A 19,382-nucleotide genomic window follows, 5' to 3' on the forward strand; every position below is an offset into this window, starting at 1 on the left:
GGGAATAGCTAACTGCCACATCTGCTTCTGTAAATGCTTGCTCACTTAGGATATATAAGGATTTAGTTGTAAGCGCCAGGTGTGACTCTCGTTTGCAGCCCCTTGAGGGTATGGTGTCTCCGGACACCTGGAGAGTTCGTCCCTGCGTAGGTTAAACTTGGCCAATAAAGTAAGATCTAACCCTTGAAAGTCTCCGACGTTTATTCACACGCGTGGTGGATGAAACATTTGGTGCGTTGGCCGGGAAACTTCTCCCGGTTAGGAGACCGGATAGGCAGCTCGGGCTGAGTAAGTATTTACTGAGGATCCTCTTTGGTTTGGTTTTTGGGGTCCGGAGCAAACAACCCTGAGGTAGTAGGTGGGACGCTGCCGGTAACCTACCCAGGACTTTCAGAGGCGGGACGCCGCTCTCTGAAATTTGGTTTCACTAACATTAGAAGTGACTGGTCACATTAGGGTTATTTGCGCCGTGCCGCGTTTGATTTCAGTTTATATGCTAATTTCGTGTGTGCGAAAGACCGTGTTGTCTGCTGCCCTGTTGGTCTGTGTTGTCTGTTTTCTCCCACCTCTCTACCAGGTGTCCGAATAGTACTTGATAGGGAAGGCGGCAGACTCCTTCCTTCCACCCATCCAGCAGGGATAGGGAAACTTGGCTTGGTTCCCTCGGTCTGCTGTCCTCGACTTTCCCCCATCAGTGGATCTAGCGAGGCCCCTCGCGAGCCTTAAAAGGAGCCGCAGGCGGCAGATTTTCGCTGCAGCCTGGAAGGAGTGAGGCCTGAGGAGACTACCCACCCCAGCGTGCAGCGCGCGTGGCTCCCGGGATGCTCGCGGCTGTGTTCCAGCTGGGCGGTCGCTGCTCGCCGGGACACCGCTTCGGAGCTGCGCTCGGGCTCGGGGCCTCCCCCGCCACGGTACGTCTCCCCGCTGCAGCCTCCAGGCTCACGGGGTGGCCTCCGGGCTCGCGGGGCAGCGGGGGCTGGGCGCCGAGGTGGGCAGGGCCTCCGCGGCCCCTGGCGTCTTCTTTTCCCTGCGGTCCGCCCACTTTTTAAAATCGCCAGGAGGCAGTGTGCTGTCTCCCGGTGCCCGGGTTCCATCCGCCCTCCGGCTCTGCAGAATCTGGTTGAGTTCTGGCGGTGTCTGCCCCCGGGACGTGTTTGGCCGGGAGACAACCTTTAAAATCCCCCCCCCCCCCCTTTTTTCCCCAAATCGCGTAGGCAGAAGGTTTACTCATTGAACGGCGGGAGGTGCCGCCATTTTGCCTCTCCGAGAGGTGCTGCCAGCACCAGATATTCCACCATGGGCATCTCCCTGCCTTGTTTATGTGCCCTTCTCCACCAGTGACTTATATAATTAGAAACATCAGAATCCCCCGTTCTCTGAGAAACCCCAAGGGCTAATCTCCCTCCTCGGAATCATATTTAGAACTCATCAGCCCATCTAGGATGACTGTCAACAGATTCTGCAAACTCTCTTCTCTTCTGAAGAGAGAAATAGGATAAATGTGGGAGGCCACAAAGGCGGTCCTGGGGGAGAAGGGAGAGACTATGGCCGGGAGGAGGGAAATAGAAGACATACTCCCTTCTCAGCCCGGCCTGGGACCCTAATACTACCAGGGGAAGGGACGCGCTCCTCCAGTATTGCAAGGCTCTGCTGAGGGGGTTCAAGGCAGCTGCGAGAAAGCCTACCAACTTCAGTAAGGTTAGTGAAGTCATCCAGGGAAGAGAGGAATCCCCAGCAGCCTTTCTAGAAAGACTCATGGAGGCCCTCTAGATCCTGAGGCAGAAGAAAACAGGAGACTAGTAAATATAGCCTTTGTGACTCAGGCCGCTTCAGATGTTAGAAAAAAGTTCAGAAGATAGAGGGATTTGAAGGAGAAAATAGAAGCAAGCTATTAGAGATAGCCCAGAAGGTGTATGTCAATAGGGCTGATCCGGAGGTTGGCAGGGCGAAGGAAGTTGCCAAAACCCTGATTGCTGCCCAGAAACCTCCTCCCAAAGGGAAAGGGGGACAGCAAAAGGGCCAGGGACCGCAAATAGCTGAAGATCAATGTGCCTATTGTAAGGAGAAAGGGCACTGGAAAAGAGTGTCCAAAGTTGAAGGCTGACAGCCAAGGGCCAAGACAGGGCCCAGAGGTCTTGCTCCAAACCTTAGACTGACGGGGCCAGGGCTCCATTCCCATCGGCTCCCAGGAGCCCATGGTCACCTTAACAGTCGAAGGAAAGCCAATAGACTTCCTAGTCGACATGGGAGCCACCTACTCAGTCCTAAAGCAACCACAAGGGCAAATTCAGAAGGCAACTACCAAAATAGTAGGGGCAATGGGCAAAGCAGAAGCCTATCCATGGGCTACCGCAAGAATTACTAACTTAGGCCGAGGCACCATTACCCACTCCTTCCTAGTCATTCCAGACTGCCCTTACCCACTACTTGGAAGCGACTTATTGCAGAAACTTCAGGCCACCATTACCTTCCGATGGGAGGAGAGCCCTACGAGGGACAAGGAGGCGGAGGTCAGCTTAGAGATAACTGTCCCACTGTCTGAAGAATACTTACTTGCCACTATCCAAGGAGGTAAGGAGGAAGGAGCAGGAATTCCGGATGCCCTGCGTGCCAGGGTACCTGAAGTTTGGGCAGAGACCAACCCACCAGGTTTGGCCACCCACCAACCGCCTGTCCTAGTGCAGCTGCTGAGCACTGCTAGCCCAGTTAGGATCAAGGATCAGGCAATACCCGGTCCCAGCCCGAGCCAGATGGGGCATTGCATGGCACTTGCAGCGCCTGCTGAAGGCAAGCATACTCTGAGAATGCCAATCAGCCTGGAACACCCCGTTACTCCCCGTCCAAAAGCTGGGGACCCATGACTACCGCCCGGTGCAGGACTTGCGGGAGGTGAATGCACAGGTAGAGACTATTCATCCCACGGTACCCAACCTGTATACCTTACTGAGCTCATTGCCCCCAACCCATACCTATTATTCAGTCCTGGATTTGAAGGATGCCTTCTTTTGTATTCCCCTGGCACCTCAGAGCCAAGAGATCTTTGCCTTTGAATGGAATGACCCAGAACATGGACTGGTGGGGCAGTTCACTTGGACCAGACTACCACAAGGGTTTAAGAATTCCCCCACCATTTTTAATGAGGCCCTCAGCAAAGATCTGCAGGCTTTCCGCTCCTCTCATCCATCGATCGTACTGCTCCAGTATGTGGATGACATCCTCATAGCTGCCAAGGACGAAGGAGAGTGTGAGGAAGCTACCTCGGACCTGCTACAAGATCTTGGACAAATGGGGTATCGAGTCTCCGCCAAGAAGGCCCAGATTGTGACGCAAACTGTAAGTTATTTGGGGTATAACTTGCAGGGAGGGCAAAGGACATTGTCCAGCCAGCGAATCCAGACGGTCTTGCAGATCCCCGAGCCTACTAACGAGACAGGTACGAGAATACCTGGGTGCAGTAGGATACTGCTGACTGTGGATATTAGGCTTTGCAGAACTAGCTAGACCCCTACATTGAACTAACCAGGGGAAAGGAAGAGCAATTCACATGGACAGATAAGGAAAAGCAAGCGTTCCAAGCGCTTAAGGAGGCCCTAGTGACTGCCCCAGCTTTGGCCCTGCCGGATATGGCCAAACCCTTTCAGCTATTTATAGCAGAAAAGGGAGGGGTAGCTCTAGGGGTACTGAGTCAGGAGCTCGGGCCATGGAAGAGGCCCATCATCTGTCTGTCCAAGAAACTTGACCCTGTAGCCTTGGGATGGCCAGCATGTCTGAGGGCACTTGCTGCCACCTCAATACTAGTCAAGGAGGCTAGTAAGTTAACTTTGGGACAGGACATCCAAGTAATTGTGGAACATTACGTAGAGCAAGTGCTACAAGCACCTCCTGATAGGTGGCTATCCAATGCAAGGCTGACACAATATCAGGCTCAGTTGTTGAACCCTCCGTCGGTTCAGTTCCTCAAAACAACTGCCCTGAACCCAGCAACCCTGTTGCCAATACCGGAGTCCACAGTGGATCACAGTTGCAAGCAAATCCTTGACACAGTGACTGGCTCCCACCCGGACTTAAGGGATCAGGCCTATGAAAAGGCAGATCTGACTCTCTTTACTGACGGGAGCAGTTTTATCAAGGATGGACAGCGGTATGCAGGGGCAGCCGTGACTACGGGAGATAAGGTCCTATGGCAGAAAACCTTGCCCGCGGGGACATCTGCACAGAGGGCAGAACTAATAGGACTAACCAGGGCCTTACAGATAGCGGAGGGAAAAGTTGCCAACATCTATACTGACAGCCGTTATGCATTCGCCACCGCCCATGTTCACGGAATCATATATAAGGAGAGAGGCCTCCTGACAGCAGGGGGGAAGGACATTAAGAACCGCAGTGAAATTCTTGCCCTCCTAGATGCCATTTGGCTACCTACCAAAGTTGCCCTCATCCACTGCAAAGGACACCAGAAGGGGAATTCTCCTATTATAAAGGTAACAACCTAGCAGACTCAGCTACAAGAGAAGCAGTCACTGGACCATAGGAAAGCCTTCTGCCATTGCTGCCTAAGCCAACATTACCTCCAGATCCTAGATATTCCCCAGAAGAAGAGCCGGAAGGGATACAATTAAAGGGGAAGAAAAATCAGCAGGGATGGATAGAGCTTCTTGATTCCAGGTTCTATTTACCCCAGGGAATAGTAAGGGAAATAGTAAGAGATATTCATACTAGCACTCACCTAGGGAAGAATAAGCTAGAACAACTTGTCAAGAAATATTATTCTAGGCCCAACATCAGGGATATTGTCCACTCCGTTGTCTCTAGATGCAGCATCTGTGCCAGGGTAAATGCGCAGAATAAGAAGTTGCCTCCCTTTGTGAGGTATCGAGGGAAAGCTCCTAGAGAGTTATAGGAAGTAGATTTCACAGAGATGACCCTTGGGAAGTCAGGTTATAAGTATCTATTAGTATTAGTAGACACCTTCTCGGGATGGGTTGAAGCATTCCCCACGCGAGGAGAGGCTGCTTCCACAGTTTGCAAAGTCTTATTAAGGGAGATCATACCTAGATATGGCATTCCCCTAGCCCTAGGATCAGACAATGGACCTGCATTCATCTCTAGGATATCTCAAGAACTAGCTACTAAGCTAGGTATCAATTGGAAATTGCATTGCATTTATAAGCCCCAAAGTTCAGGACAGGTAGAAAGAATGAACAGGACTCTAAAGGAGACTATAATTAAACTGAAGGAGGAGACCGGTGAAAACTGGGTTGAGCTACTCCCTTTCACCCTCTTTAGAACTAGATGTACCCCTTATCTTAAGAAGTGGTCCCCTTATGAAATCCTGTTTGGACAGCCCATACCCCTTGTGCCTCGATTAACCAGAGAGGAATTAGAAGTTTCTAACCATAACTTCCACAAGTCCTTGCAGGCTCTACAGCACATCAGGAGTAAACTGCGATCCCTCCAGAGATCAGCCAGCTCCGAAGGAGAACACAATCCCAGACTGCCGGAGTCACCAGAGCCTGGGCAGTGGGTATGGATTCTCAACCACAGACGGGACAACCTTGAGCCGCGATGGAATGGACCGTTCCAGGTACTCTTGAGCACACCTACAGTTGTTAAGGTAGCTGAAAAGCCTTGCTGGATCGACCTCTCCCACGTAAAGCCAGCCCAACCACCCAATGATCTCGGAGATGGCAAGTCAAGCGGACCCCTGGAGAGCCTCTAAAGCTCACCTTCTCCTCCACTTAGGACTGATAACTTTTTATTGTCTACCCAGCAAGGGACTGGAGTTGCAGGAATGGGTTTTAATCAGGACAGCAGATGGCACAGTTATAGCACAGAATAACACCTGGGATAGTAGCAATCCCATAACCCTCCAAGCTGACTTATCAAAGTTTTTTGAAGAAAAATTCTGTGATTCACCAGCAGCTTGGAGACATTCTGATTCAGCCAGGAGCCTGCTCTTAGATGACTGGCCTAGCTCCCACTACAGTGACCCTTACGAGGGACCGGAACCAGGATCAGATAAAGGATTGTTTCTCTGAAGGATCTCTCATTTTAGCAGAGTTCCATGGGAAAGGGACCTGCTACCTTCTGGCAAATTTCACCTTAAGTAACTCCAATTATAGTGACTATTGTCTTAACCAAGAAACCCTACCTGCCACCCTAGAGGGTCCAAAAGTAACAAAGGCTCCTGAAGGACTATGGTTTGTGTGCACTCAAGGTATCTTCAAGTGTATAGTCCCCACTCATCCTGAGCTTTGTGAAAGTGCTTATATTATTCCACAGGTATATCTGTATGGGGAAGACCCCGAATTCCTTGTTGCTCCCCCTAGGTGGGCAAAACGAGCTCCTCTCCTTATCCCTATCATAGCTACCATAGGAATTGTAGGGTCAGCCGTGGTAGGGACAGCATCCCTCATTCAGGGAAAACTCACCCTCAGACAGTTATCCAAGACCTTCTCTAAAGATATTGCGCTTCTCCAGGAACAGGTAATATACCTCGAGAAGCAAATAGACTCCCTCGCTGAGGTAGCCCTTCAGAATAGGAGAGGGCTAGACCTCCTCTTCCTTAAGCAAGGAGGAGTGTGTGCTGCATTAAGAGAAGAATGCTGTGCCTGACCAGGTGGTGGCGCAGTGGATAGAGCACCGGACTGGGATGTGGAAGGACCCAGGTTCGAGACCCCGAGGTCGCCAGCTTGAGCGCGGGCTCATCTGGCTTGAGCAAAGAGCTCACCAGCTTGGACCCAAGGTCGCTGGCTCCAGCAGGGGGTTACTCGGTCTGCTGAAGACCCACGGTCAAGGCACATGTGAGAAAGCAATCAATGAACAACTAAGAAGTCGCAACGCGCAACAAGAAACTGATAATTGATGCTTCTCATCTCTCTCCGTTCCTGTCTGTCCCTGTCTATCTCTGCCTCTGTAAAAAAAAAAAAAAAAAAGAGAGAGAGAAGAATGTTGTTTTTACGCCAACCACTCTGGAATAATTAGAGAGAATATCAAGACACTTACAAACAGATTAAGGAACAGGGACCTAGAAGAAGAAAGCCCTAGCTGGTATGCCTCCATGTTTAAGACCTCTCCTTGGTTAACTACCCTCATATCCACAGATGCCGGACCCCTCCTATTATTCTTATTAGCTCTTGCCTTTGGACCAATAATCCTTAACAAGCTCCTTGCCTTCATTAAAGAAAGAATAGATGTAGTGAAGTTAATGGTTCTGTCCCAACCTTATACCATTCTTCCCACTGATGAAGAATCAAGGGTTTGATTTATGCCCAAAAGAGATGGGGGAATGTTAGGTTCGGGGAGGTGGGCTGTGGCTGCCAGAGTCTAACTCTTGAAGGAGCAGGAATAGGGAAGTGCTGATAGGGTCCCTGTGAGGCTGAGAACAAAGAGATCAGCACAAAGTTGAGCAAACATCCTGCATTCTATTGGTTAGAGACCCTTATCAGAAGTTTATGTTTGAAATTCTACACTGAGCTAAACCCTTCCCCTGTTGCTATGCTGTGCGTGACCTGCCTAGGGAATAGCTAACTGCCTCATCTGCTTCTGTAAATGCTTGCTCACTTAGGATATATAATGACCTAGTTGTAAGCACCAGGCTCGACTCTTGTTTGCAGCCCCTTGAGGGTATGGTGTCTCCGGACACCTTGAGAGTTCGTCCCTGCGTAGGTTAAATTTGGCCAGTAAAGTAAGATCTAACCCTCGAAAGTCTCCGATGTTTATTCACACACGTGGTGGATGAAACAGTCACCAAGTCCTAAAGGCCCCCAAACTGTTTCTTTCCGACACCTGGTAAAGATCTTGGCACCAGCACTCAGGTTTGGTGTGCTGGCCTGGGAACCCAATGAATCATCATTGGAAAACTGATGTTTCAGGGAAAGCCGCAACATGTGAAATGTTCTGTCCTGATTTGTGTGGTCCAGCTACAGGCTCCAGAGGAAAGTGGGCAGTAATTCACAACATATCTGGAAAGCTCACAAAGACCAGGCACGGCGCTGCCCCTCCCCCGCTCCGCCGGGCCGCAAACAGCGACAAGCAAAGAAAAAAACGTTAATGATGAGCAAGGCTGGGGAGGGGACGGTAATGGGACGGCCCACCGCTCTGGCCAGCCAGATGGTCTCCGGCAGGGGCCGCTGCAAGCCGGGGAGCAGGATTGCTCCGCCCAGCCGCGCTGCCAACTCTTCTAGTTCGCGCCTGGGGCGCTGCCGCCTGCAGGTTGGTCTCCGCCCGGGCTGGGGTCTCGGCCGCCTTCCTCAGCTCCTGCAGGTTGGTCTCCGCCCGGGCTGGGGTCTCGGCCGCCTTCCTCAGCTCCAGCCCGGGTACCGGCGGACCACGCGCTCCCATGGGGCTGAGCGCAACGCCCGTGGGGACCCGGATGGGCGCGGAGCGCGCATGCGCTTCCCGGCCTCTGCCCCCGGGTTCCGGGACTCAGAAGACGGTGGCGGAAAGAGGAGGGGGCAGGCAGGCAGGCGGTGGAGGGCGGGGAGCCGGCCATGCCCTTGTGGGAGGACCCTTAGGCTCCTCTGGCCGGCAGCAGCACGTGTGGAGGCCCGGTGTCTTCTGGCCCAGCACCGGGCCGCTGGGGCCTGAGAACGGAGGGAGGGGCGGGAAACAAGTTTGGAGAGTAGCACGGCTGGAGCTGGTGGGCTTGGCGGGCTGCTGTGATGGGGGTCCCCGGAGGGCTCCGAGCAGAGCATCCCCTTTGAGTAGTCGCCCCGTCACTGCAGCGTGTTGGGTGGCAGATGATGGTGGCCTTGGGCAGGCTGGTGGATGTGGGCATAAGAGGAGGGTTTGGATTCTGGGTGTAGTTTAAAGGTGCAGCTGGCAGGACTGTAACCAGCGTGGCTGTGGGGTGTGGGTTGTGAGATGTGAGGGAAAGGGGAAGCCAGGGCCAAGGAGGGTGATGCCCTAGGCCAGGGGTCTGCAAACTTTTTACACAGGGGGCCAGTTCACTGTCCCTCAGACCTTTAGAGGGCCGGACTATAAAAAAAACTGGACAAATCCCTATGCACACTGCATATATCTTATTTTAAAGTAAAAAAACAAAATGAGGACAAATATAAGATTTAAAATAAAGAACAAGTAAATTTAAATCAACAAACTGACCAGTATTTTTTTTTTTCCCTGAGGTTGGTAACGAGGAGGCAGTCAGACAGACTCCCACATGCGCCCCACCGGGATCCACCCGGCATGCCCACCAGGAGGCGATGCTCTGCCCATCTGGGGCGTTGCTCTGCCGCAGCCAGAGCCATTCTATCTCCTGAGGCAGAGGCCACAGAGCCATCCTCAGCGCCTGGGCCAACTTTGCTCCAATGGAGCCTCGGCTGCGGGAGGGGAAGAGAGAGACAGAAAGGAAGGAGAGGGGGAGGGGTGGAGAAGCAGTTGGGCGCTTCTCCTTTGTGCCCTGGCCGGGAATCGAACCCCGGACTCCTGCACGCCAAGCCAACGCTCTACCACTGAGCCAACCGGACAGGGCTCAATGGGAACTATGCTCCTCTCACTGACCAATGAAAGAGGTGCCCCTTCCGGAAGTGCATGTGACCCGCGGGGCTGTAGTTTGGGGACTCCTGCCCTAGGCTTTGTGGGTTGAAGGTATAGGGAAAATTCCGGAGCTCAGGCTTGGCAGTGTGTGGGAGCTGTCTTTCCGATGGTGGAGGGGAAACGTTGTCTGGAGCCCTGGGAGAATGGGATGTCAGAGAGCTAGGTGGACAACCAGGCTAGGGTGTCCTCCGAAAGCCAGGAGAAGCAAGTGTTTTCTTGGAGAGGAGAGGTGATCAAATGGGTCCGAGGCTGGACTTAATCAAGGTTTAGCAAGGCGGGTGTCGCTGGTGACCTTGACAAGAGCAAGTGGTAGAGAAGGGAGGGGAGTCTACCAGTGTTGATAGCAGGACTGGTGCCTTGTATTAATTCAGCTTGTAGGTGTTCCAAAAGTATTTATTGAATGCCTATGTAAGTTTTTGGAGTTCCTTTGCAATATACTAATCGTGTACTTAATTTTTATGTAAAAAATTTTCCTCGAGTTCCTGATACAACCTTTGATTTATTATCTTTTTTTCAGAATTAGTAGGTTCTCCTTTTTTCACTGGGGTCATACAGACATTTTATTTTATTTTTTCTAATTCTGTAGGTGAGTTTCAGGCTACACAAGAAAGCCTGGTTAAACAGGGAACGCCATTCACTCAGAGTAATGGCAGTGTCTGGGAACCTGTTCCCCCCCCCCCCCCCCAAGCTCCTAATGAGTGGTTTGATGAATGAATTTATTTCCTCCCTTGAGGCTTGTCTTCCCACCCTGAAGATAAAAAGGCAGAATAATTGGTGCTTTCACCCAGGGCAGTTGTCTTCCCTGGGGGTTTCTGGACTGGGAAAACCTGAGTTCTCCATTGCCCTGTGAACTTGCTTTTATACTTGAACCGGGTAGTAAGCTTGTGGAAGGTAGAACCTCTATCCACTCTGACACCCCCAGGAAAGCAGATCTATGTTGGCACACAGACAATGCTTCCAATAAATACTTTGTGATAGCATCTTTAAAATAGTCCTATGTCCCCGCCCTTGCCGGTTAACTCTGTGAAGAGTGTCGGACGTACATCAAAGTTGCCGTTTCGATCACCGGTCAGGGCACACACAGGAACAGCTCATTGTTCCTGACTCTCTCTCTCTCTCTCTCTCTCTCTCTCTCTCTCTCTCTCCTCTATTCCCCTTCCTCCTCTCTCTCACTAAAATCAGTAAATCTGGTGTGAATGAGTTAAAAAATAAAATAAAAATAAAATAGTCCTATGTCTGAGCATTTTCGATCTTGGAAATAATTTTCAGGTAGTGCCGACCAAAAATGTTGTGAACATTTTGTTTTTATTCTCTACTTTGTTTTCACATTTACTGAGAGACTTGCAGAGCATCTTGTAAATTAATGAAATTAGCAAAAACAATTTACACATTCACTAAAGAAAAAAGAAGTGAATGGATTTTGTATCCAAGGAGACTAAAATTTTCTCACTGACTTATTATATCAGCTAGACATGGAAAATTTAGATTCCACTAATAAAGTAGTACAGTATTATAAAATATTTGAAATTTTAAAAATACACATTTAGAAAGAGCATTTTAAAAAAAATTATTGATTTGAGAGAGAAAGGAAGCGAGAAAAACATTGATTTGTTATTCCACTCATTTATGCATTCATTGGTTGGTTCTTGTATGTGCCCTGACTGGGGATCAAACCCATAACTTTGCTATATCAGGACAATGCTCTAACCAACTGAGCTACCTGGCCAGGGTCATGAACAGGTTTTTGAGCTTCATCTTCCAGACATTTATTTTTAACCTCTAAGACTATCTTCTGCTCTGCTGATACCAACACTCACTTCTGAAGCCAGCAAGCTGTCTGCTTATAAATACTGAATCAAGCTGACCTGTGGTGGTGCAGTGGGAAAAGCGGCAACATGGAATGCTGAGGTTGCCGGTTCAAAACCCCGGGCTTGCCTGGTCAAGAAACAACTACAATTTGATGCTTCCTATTCTTCCCCCCACCATTTTCTCTCATTCTCTCTCCTCTCTCTAAAATCAATAAATAAAATCTTTATAAGTAAATAAATAGATAAATAAATATTGAATCAACTTAACAAATCACATTTAATAGACTTTGTTCATTTGGGTTTTTAAAAAAATTGTACTAAAGTGCACAAAATTTACCACCTTAACCATTTTTAAGTGTCTAGTTCAACAATGTTAAGTACATTCGTGGTGTGCAGCCCATCTCCAGAACTCTATCTTGTGTGACTGAACCCTATACCCATTTTTTTTTTTTTTTGTATATCTCTGAAGCTGGAAACGGGGAGAGACAGACAGACTCCCGCATGCGCCTGACTGGGATCCACCCGGCACACCCACCAGGGGGCGACGCTCTGCCCACCAGGGGGCGATGCTTGCCCCTCCGGGGCGTCGCTCTGTCGCGACCAGAGCCACTCTAGCGCCTGGGGCAGGGGCCAAGGAGCCATCCCCAGCGCCCGGGCCATCTTTGCTCCAATGGAGCCTTGGCTGCGGGAGGGGAAGAGAGAGACAGAGAGGAAGGAGAGGGGGAGGGGTGGAGAAGCAGATGGGCGCTTCTCCTGTGTGCCCTGGCCGGGAATCGAACCCGGGACTTCTGCACGCCAGGCCGACACTCTACCACTGAGCCAACCGGCCAGGGCCCCTATACCCATTTTTTAATTTTAAAACTTTTATATTTAAAACTTTTAATTTTAAAACTTTTTTTTTTATTATTTTATAGCTTACCTACAGTAAAATTAACCCGTTTTTAGTGTTGAGTTCGATGTGATAGACACAATCATGTAACTACCACCATAATCAGTGGTGGGATTCAAAAAATTTAACAACCAGTTCCCAGCCCTAACAATTGTTTTAAGTATAAAAAAAGATATACCAAAGGTAGTTTATTATTTCATGCATTTAATATTTAAATAAGAACAGTAAAAGAGGTACACAAAACTAGATTATGTTATAAGAAAGCGTTTTAAAATAGTAATAAAAAATATTAAATACTTGAAAAAATAATAAAACAGTTATTTGAGATATTTCTAGTGACAGCTTGTCACCCCCTGGTTCTTTGGCACTTTTTCTCTTTTTGTTATATGTTTGTTTACTGAAGTAACAAACGCGAGGGAATTAAAATGTAGCATTTCATCAAAGGTATAATGAGTTTTATGAAATGAATAAATATTATAAGCATAGTTCTGTCAAATTTTTTCCACCTATGGACAGAATGAACATTACTATGGGTGCTTAGAATATACTGTTGCACAGATGAACGTTAAAAAAGAGTAAGGAATGTAAATTTGTAATTTCCACATTGGGCAGCTGCCCAAGCTCCCACCTTAGAGAGAACCCTGATTACAAGTGCCATTTTAACAACCGGTTCACTAAACTCAATGAAAAATTACTGTATTTTCCTATGTATAAGATGCCCCCATGTATAAGATGCACCTTAATTTGGGGGCCCAAAATTTGAAAAAATATGTATTACATCAAGTTATTGAACTCAAGTTTTATTCATCATAAAATTCATACAACTCCTCATCACTGTCAAAACTCCCATCCATTATCTTGTCTTCATCTATGTCTGATGACGAATCACTGTCTTCAACAATAAGCACAAAAACAAGCATGAAAAAGCGAGAAATGCAAGTAAAAAAAAACAACTACAACCACTGTATAAGACACATCCAGTTTTTAGACCCCAAATTTTTCAGGAAAAGGTGCATCTTATACATGGGGAAATATGGTTGGTATCGATTCTGCCAAACCAATGCCAGCCAGCTGAATCCTGCCACTGACAATAATTAAGAGCTAGAACAATTCCATTACCTTAAAAAACCCTTGTGGCCCTTTGTATATTCACTCTTCCCTGTTCAGGCAACCACTGATGTGTTGTTTTCTGTCCCGTAGTTTTGTCTGTTCTAGAATGTCATGTCAGTATAATCATAAATACATTCCTTTATATAGCAGCCATGTTGCATATTGTGAATGTGCCATTATTTATTGAACTTGTCCCCTGCAGATGGATATTTAGTTTATTTCTAGTCTCTTGCAGTTAATCACAATGGTCTAAAGAACAACCCTGAAGATATGTTATTGTGGATGTGAATAAGTCTGTTGTAAAAATGCCCAGACTTGGGATTTCTAGATCAAAGAGAAATGTATTTATAATTTTAATAGGTTGTTCTCCAAAAGGATTATGAGGGTTTGGGAAATACATTATTTTTCTATTTTTTCTATTTCTATTGACCTTTAATTCTGAGTTCTTCCAACAATTTGACCTCCTAGATAGAAGTCAGCTCTGCTGATTACCATGCTGATATCATTGATTCAAATATTGTCTTCTCTGTGTCTTGTTTTATAAGATTCCTCAGGGATAGATAAAGATTTCTTTAACATGAGGTCATCTTTATCCTATTTGTTATAATAAATATTTTTCCTGCTTAGTTCAGTTCTCAGAATTTACATTCTCATAAACAATATTTTAACCAAAAATTGAGAGGCCAGTGGTTTTAACACCTTTTTAACAGCAGCAAAACATGTTTTTCACATGAATTCTCACATCTAACCTCTTATCAGCCCTTTAAGGCAGTGGTTCTCAAACTTGAGCATTCGTCAGGCTCACCTGGACAAAGTTGTGCGCCCCCCTCCAGATGTCTGATTCATGGGCTTGAGGAATGGAGTCCAGGAATTTGCATTTCTAACAAGATCTCTGGGGATGCTGTTGCTGCTGGTCTGGGGACCACACATGAGAACCGCTGCTCCAGGGTACCTAGGTGCTCTTGAGAGCAAATAGAAAACAGCTGGTTTAGAGGCTGAGTACCATAAAGACCTGGCACTAAAGATTGTTAAAGATCTACTTACTTTATCTATCTATCTATCTATCTATCTATCTATCTATCTATCTATCTACACATACAGGCATATTTGTGAAATACAAGCATTTTTTTATTGTTTCTATTTGTTTTTGTGATTTTTCTAAAGTCCATCTCAAGAATTAGTACTATAAAGAAGACTTGATGGGACCTCTCCAGATCATCCCCAGCCGATTAATTTCCCAACTGTATTGTGGATTGAACTCTCCAGCCACTACAGGAACCAAGATTTGCCTAACAATGGCTCGTCCAAGTTCAAGTAAGTCTTTCTTAGCCTGCCATCTCCTCATCTCCAGTGGAATTTGAAGTACCCGACAGCCCCTATACTTTGAGGGGAATGTTTATATTGAAGTGGGTGCTGGGCAGGATTTTGGAGGCAGATCTGTCCTTTTCTCCTTAGGCAAGCCCCTTCTGGGACAGGTCAAAGATGACCTCTTAGTAGTCAAGGTTAAGTCCATTTAAGACATTTGCTGCTCTTTCCAGAATGTTTGCATTTAAGCAATTCACATTATTTGTATTCTAAACCGCTCACCTCTCTACAGGGGAAAAAAGCTGGTGATTGTCCTACAGGGTACTATGGGGTTAAATATTTTACTGGACAGAAATAATTTCTATCTCTTCCTGCCAACAACCTACCAGTTAACTTATCTGGGCCCTTACTCGATGGTGGGTATGGAATCTAACACCTTTATCTAACAAAGGAGCCTTAGGAGCACCTGTTAAACAGTGCTCAGTGCGGCATTGGAAGGCCGACCTGAACTCGGCTTCATTTCCCACTTCTGGATAACTTTTTCTAATACTGCAAGTCTGCTGAATCCTAATAACATCTCCTTCCATTTGGCCCGATCTCAGGAGCGATAAAGAGCCCAAAGGACCCAGTTCCACTCAGCTGACAACCCCTTGGTGTTCACAGCTGTGCAGGACAGGTTGCTGGAGGCTGTGGCGGGACCCAGGAGTGTGTGCTTGACCAAAAGTGGGCCTCCTCCCGAGTCTGCAACCGCTAAGCATGCCACTGTATTTGCCTTTAGCAGTTCAGAAATGTCTTTTTTTAAAAAAATAAGATTTTACACTGCTTTAACATTATTATATCTTTCACCCTGTTTTCCAAGAACCTCACCTGAGGTGACTTTGTTTCTATAAGTTGCTTATAGTACTTTAATAGAAGTTACTCTGACCTGGCAATCTATTTGTCCATCTCAAGTAGGATGACAGACTTTCCTTTTGGGGTAGGAAACACCTTTAGAGCAGGGATAGTTTTGTGGGTGAACTTTGAAGTCTTTAAGGATGTTTGTAGGATTTGAACCCAGGAGCCATATAAAGAGTTCCTAGAAAAATATCTGTACATTTTCTTATTTTGCATCTTGTTCTTTCAGGGGATAGATCTACAAACTCGAATTCACTCAGACTGGGTTTCTTTTTCAGAAATCTTCCTGGCTGGGTAGCTTTAGTGAGCCTTAGTTTTCACACCAGTCCGTTTCTAAAAGGGACCTGAGGGTAGGCAGTGTTAGTGTGGCTAGCAGGTAGTTGGGCTGGTTACACTTAAAGGCAACAGTGTGCCTGACCATCTTCCTTTCTTTGAGCCTTACTGTGGGAAATCATCCCAGGGAGCTCCAGGACTTTGGCTGGAAGGGAGCGGGAGCCTCTGCTCCTTTGTTTCTGAGAGACTGCTTTGACACTCCATTCATTTATGCCAGCAGTCAGAGAGGAAGGGCAAGGGAGGGAAGATGGAGCCTTTTTTGAAATTCTCTATCCTGTGTGGACCCTAGAGGTGGTTCTGGGCTTAGCAGGGTGAAGACGTGTTATCCTATCCTTGCCTAGAGGGAGCCAACGAGTATGAGAAACCAATAGGATCCTCCTTATCAACTTGGGGTACAAATGAAGTCACCATCCTTTTAGTAATCACATTTATTATCTTTGAGCCCCTACCCCACTATCTTTCTTTCTTTTCCTTGATCCTGCCTGTCACCCATTCCATCTCTTAGGGTATCCTCATTCAGCCAAAGGGCTAATTTTGCTTGCTGTTGCCTGGGGTAGGGGGGGTGGGTGGGGAGACCAGGAAGCCTGCTCTATCAGCTGTGGAATTCACTTCCACTTTTGCTGAACTTTTCAGTGTTTTCGCACAGGTAGGCCACTCTTAGATGTGCCACATGGCCCAGGCCACCCCAGGCAGTGTTGGTCTGGCACTTGCTTCTTCAGGTGGAGGGCAGAGAGGGAGTCTCTCTTCTCCCTGGAGCTTGTGCTCAGCTCTGTCAGCTTACACCTGGCCTGCTGGGGCCTCAGCACTTACCTCTCGCAATGAGGGCCTACAGAGCCACAGTGTCTGGGAGAGAAGAATGTTGCTCTCAGCCAAATGCTGGGCCCTGACCTAATGTCTGCCATCTAAGAGCAACAGTGGCACTTCTGAATCTGGCTTCTTGTTCTTATCCTGGGATGAGGACATTTGTTTTAGGGGCAAACTCTACCTTGTGATCCATGTAAAGTATGTGGCACAGAGCCTGGGGTGCAGGGAGCCTCACTGATGATGGCGGCTGCCCCTGTTGGTCTGAGTTCAGGGAGAATGCCTGGAGGTGCAGAAGGACTTCTATCTGGAGGGCAAGCCATGGTCTGTGACCATGATTACTGCTGCCGTGTTATTCTCTGTTCAGTTCCCTTCTGTTACCCCAAGTCTCTGGTGATGTCTTATTGAAAAGTCCAACTCTTATTTGAGCTGTAAAGGAGAAAGTCGTGTGTTCAGGTTTAGGGCAGAGTATTTGTTCACGGGGGAGGGGCCCTCATCCTCACCTTTGGTAGTGATGCTGAGAGAAGGTAGAGTCTTGCAAAGGGAAGAAGGGAAAGCTTTGGGGTCCAATGGCCTGAGGTCAGTACACACATGTGCACGCACAGTTGTTTTTACTTCCATGAAGGAAGATATATTTCCATCCGTTAGCCTCTTGTAATGTTTATACCAGACCTGCTCTAGGGAGGACACTAGTGTGCACATCAAATTGCCAGGGGAGGCCAGGATAGCAGAAGGTCAGTGATTCACAAAAGATCGCACAAATGGATATTGGCGGAGCGGAGATTTCGAGCCAGTGCTGTGTGCCTGTGGGTCCTGCTTATTGCTTAGGATGATGTGCATTCACACATGAAGGACATGGATGGCATCTTCATGGTTCAGGAATGATTTTATTTGGCTATCTTAAAGTACAATTACATGCAAAGTCAAGCTTCAAAATACAAGTATCTCCCGATAGGGTCTATAGTCTTGGGGTCTATCATCTTCATACAATGTCAGGGTGGTTAACTCTTTTACAAACTGACAGGAAATGTCTGGTCCATGGACCGTGGTTGAAAACCACTGCTCTACTCAACTTTGCTGTTACAAAAGACCTACATTAGTATCTGTTTTCACTAACTAAAAGAAGTTTTGCATTTATGAGAAAAGGTGAAAAACAAAAACAGCATCAAGCATTTGTTTTGCAGTGAGTTATACACACACCCCGGGCAGAGAGAGCAGCACCCCCCCAGCTGCTTCTCTGGGAACTATATTCAGCATCCAGCGCCATAGCTTTCAGCAGTGTCTGTGAGCATCTGTGCTTTATTTTCATTTATTTTGTGCATTCATTAGCAAAATGTGGCCTAAAGTAGTTGCTTCTTTGCATAACTTATGCAAGATTTCATGGGAACACTCCACCTTCAGACAGCAAGGGAAACCTAGGCAGAAAATTGATATGGTATATAAATACTCAGATGGTGCACTGCATTGATAAAGATTTTCATTCTCTCTTTAGATATGGCCGATTTTCGGAAGATTTTTGCAAAAGCTAAGCACGTAGTCATCCTTTCAGGGGCGGGCATCAGCGCTGAGAGCGGGATCCCGACTTTCAGAGGAGCTGGCGGTTACTGGAGAAAGTGGCAAGCTCAGGTTAGTGGTGTTTCCAGAGTATTAAGAGACTCTTCTGAATTAAGCCAGAGCAGAGTGTGACTCAGAACCCGTACCAATGCCTGAAACAGGGAGAGCAAAGTTTTGAAATGAACCATGACTCTTGCGCTGTTCATTTTGGCATCAGCACAATGTCCATATCATTAGGATCTGAGATTTCAGCAAAGCAGCCACTTTCTTTACTCTCTAGTATGTGTAGATTCCACTCATTCAGATAACAATTAGATATTTTCTAGTTACTAAAATAGAATTGGAAAACCTTGGTTAGCGTAATTCATTACTATAGATGTTGAAATTAAGTATTACATATTTTTAAGTTTCTGTGAACGTTTCACATTAAATCTGAAGTTGAGTTATTGAAGGTCTAGGGCTTGTTCAAAACTTTATATGAAGGCCATTAGAATGTAAGTTCTTTGGGTGTGTGAATTTTTTAATTGAGTTTTTATTGAGGTATATTATCTATACAATAAAATTCACCAACTTTAAGTGTACAAGCGAATGACTTTTAACAAATGAGTACATAGTGTGGCCCCCATTATGACCGACCACCTGTGAAGTGCTTCTGTGCCCCAAGTTCTTCCCTCCTGGCCCTCGCAGCCCGCTCCTCCCGCCCCAGGGAAAGCCCTCATTTTGGAGGGCAGGCAGTTTTGTCTATTTTACTCATTGCTCCATCCCCGGCTCCCAGAACTCTGGAACAATGTGGGTGTTGGATAGATGTTTGTTGGTCGAATGGAGGCAATCATAAATCATTACTTCAGTACACGACTTCCAAATTTAGTGGGTAATTTCTTACTGAGTAGAGGGTTAAGGAACCTCTGTTGCCCTCCAGCTGAGGCCTGGGGATGCAGACACGGGGCTCATCACCTCAGAGGCAAAGGAGGGGAGAAAGAAGAGTGGAGGGCCATCAGGGTCCCACAGGAAAGAGGAGCCACAGAGAGCAGTCCTTGAATTAGAAAAGCAGGGGTGGGGCTCAGCAGGTGTCAGGAGGAACTCAGGCAGGGGCAGCCAGTCATGTCAGAGCAGCTCAGAGTTTACAGGGAAGCAAAGGAGTAAGGAGA

At 47.3% G+C, this 19,382-nt stretch overlaps 1 protein-coding gene across 3 annotated transcripts in view; it reads left to right on the top strand.

Annotated features, from left to right (window-relative positions):
* Positions 1 to 826: 826 nt before the first annotated feature.
* Positions 827 to 19,382, top strand: part of SIRT5 (sirtuin 5) — a 37,363-nt gene continuing 18,807 nt past the window's right edge. For 2 of the 3 annotated variants that reach the window (XM_066377085.1, XM_066377087.1), the window contains exons 1-3: positions 827 to 911; positions 14,512 to 14,661; positions 18,173 to 18,306. In XM_066377085.1, coding sequence (XP_066233182.1) covers positions 14,547 to 14,661; positions 18,173 to 18,306 — 249 coding nt within the window. In that variant the 5' untranslated portion in view covers positions 827 to 911; positions 14,512 to 14,546. Of the gene's footprint in view, positions 912 to 8,275; positions 8,461 to 14,511; positions 14,662 to 18,172; positions 18,307 to 19,382 lie in introns of those variants that run through there. The other variant, XM_066377086.1, reaches the window with a different exon arrangement.

Source organism: Saccopteryx leptura, chromosome 3 (genome assembly GCF_036850995.1).
Source record: "Saccopteryx leptura isolate mSacLep1 chromosome 3, mSacLep1_pri_phased_curated, whole genome shotgun sequence".
NCBI lineage: Eukaryota > Metazoa > Chordata > Mammalia > Chiroptera > Emballonuridae > Saccopteryx > Saccopteryx leptura.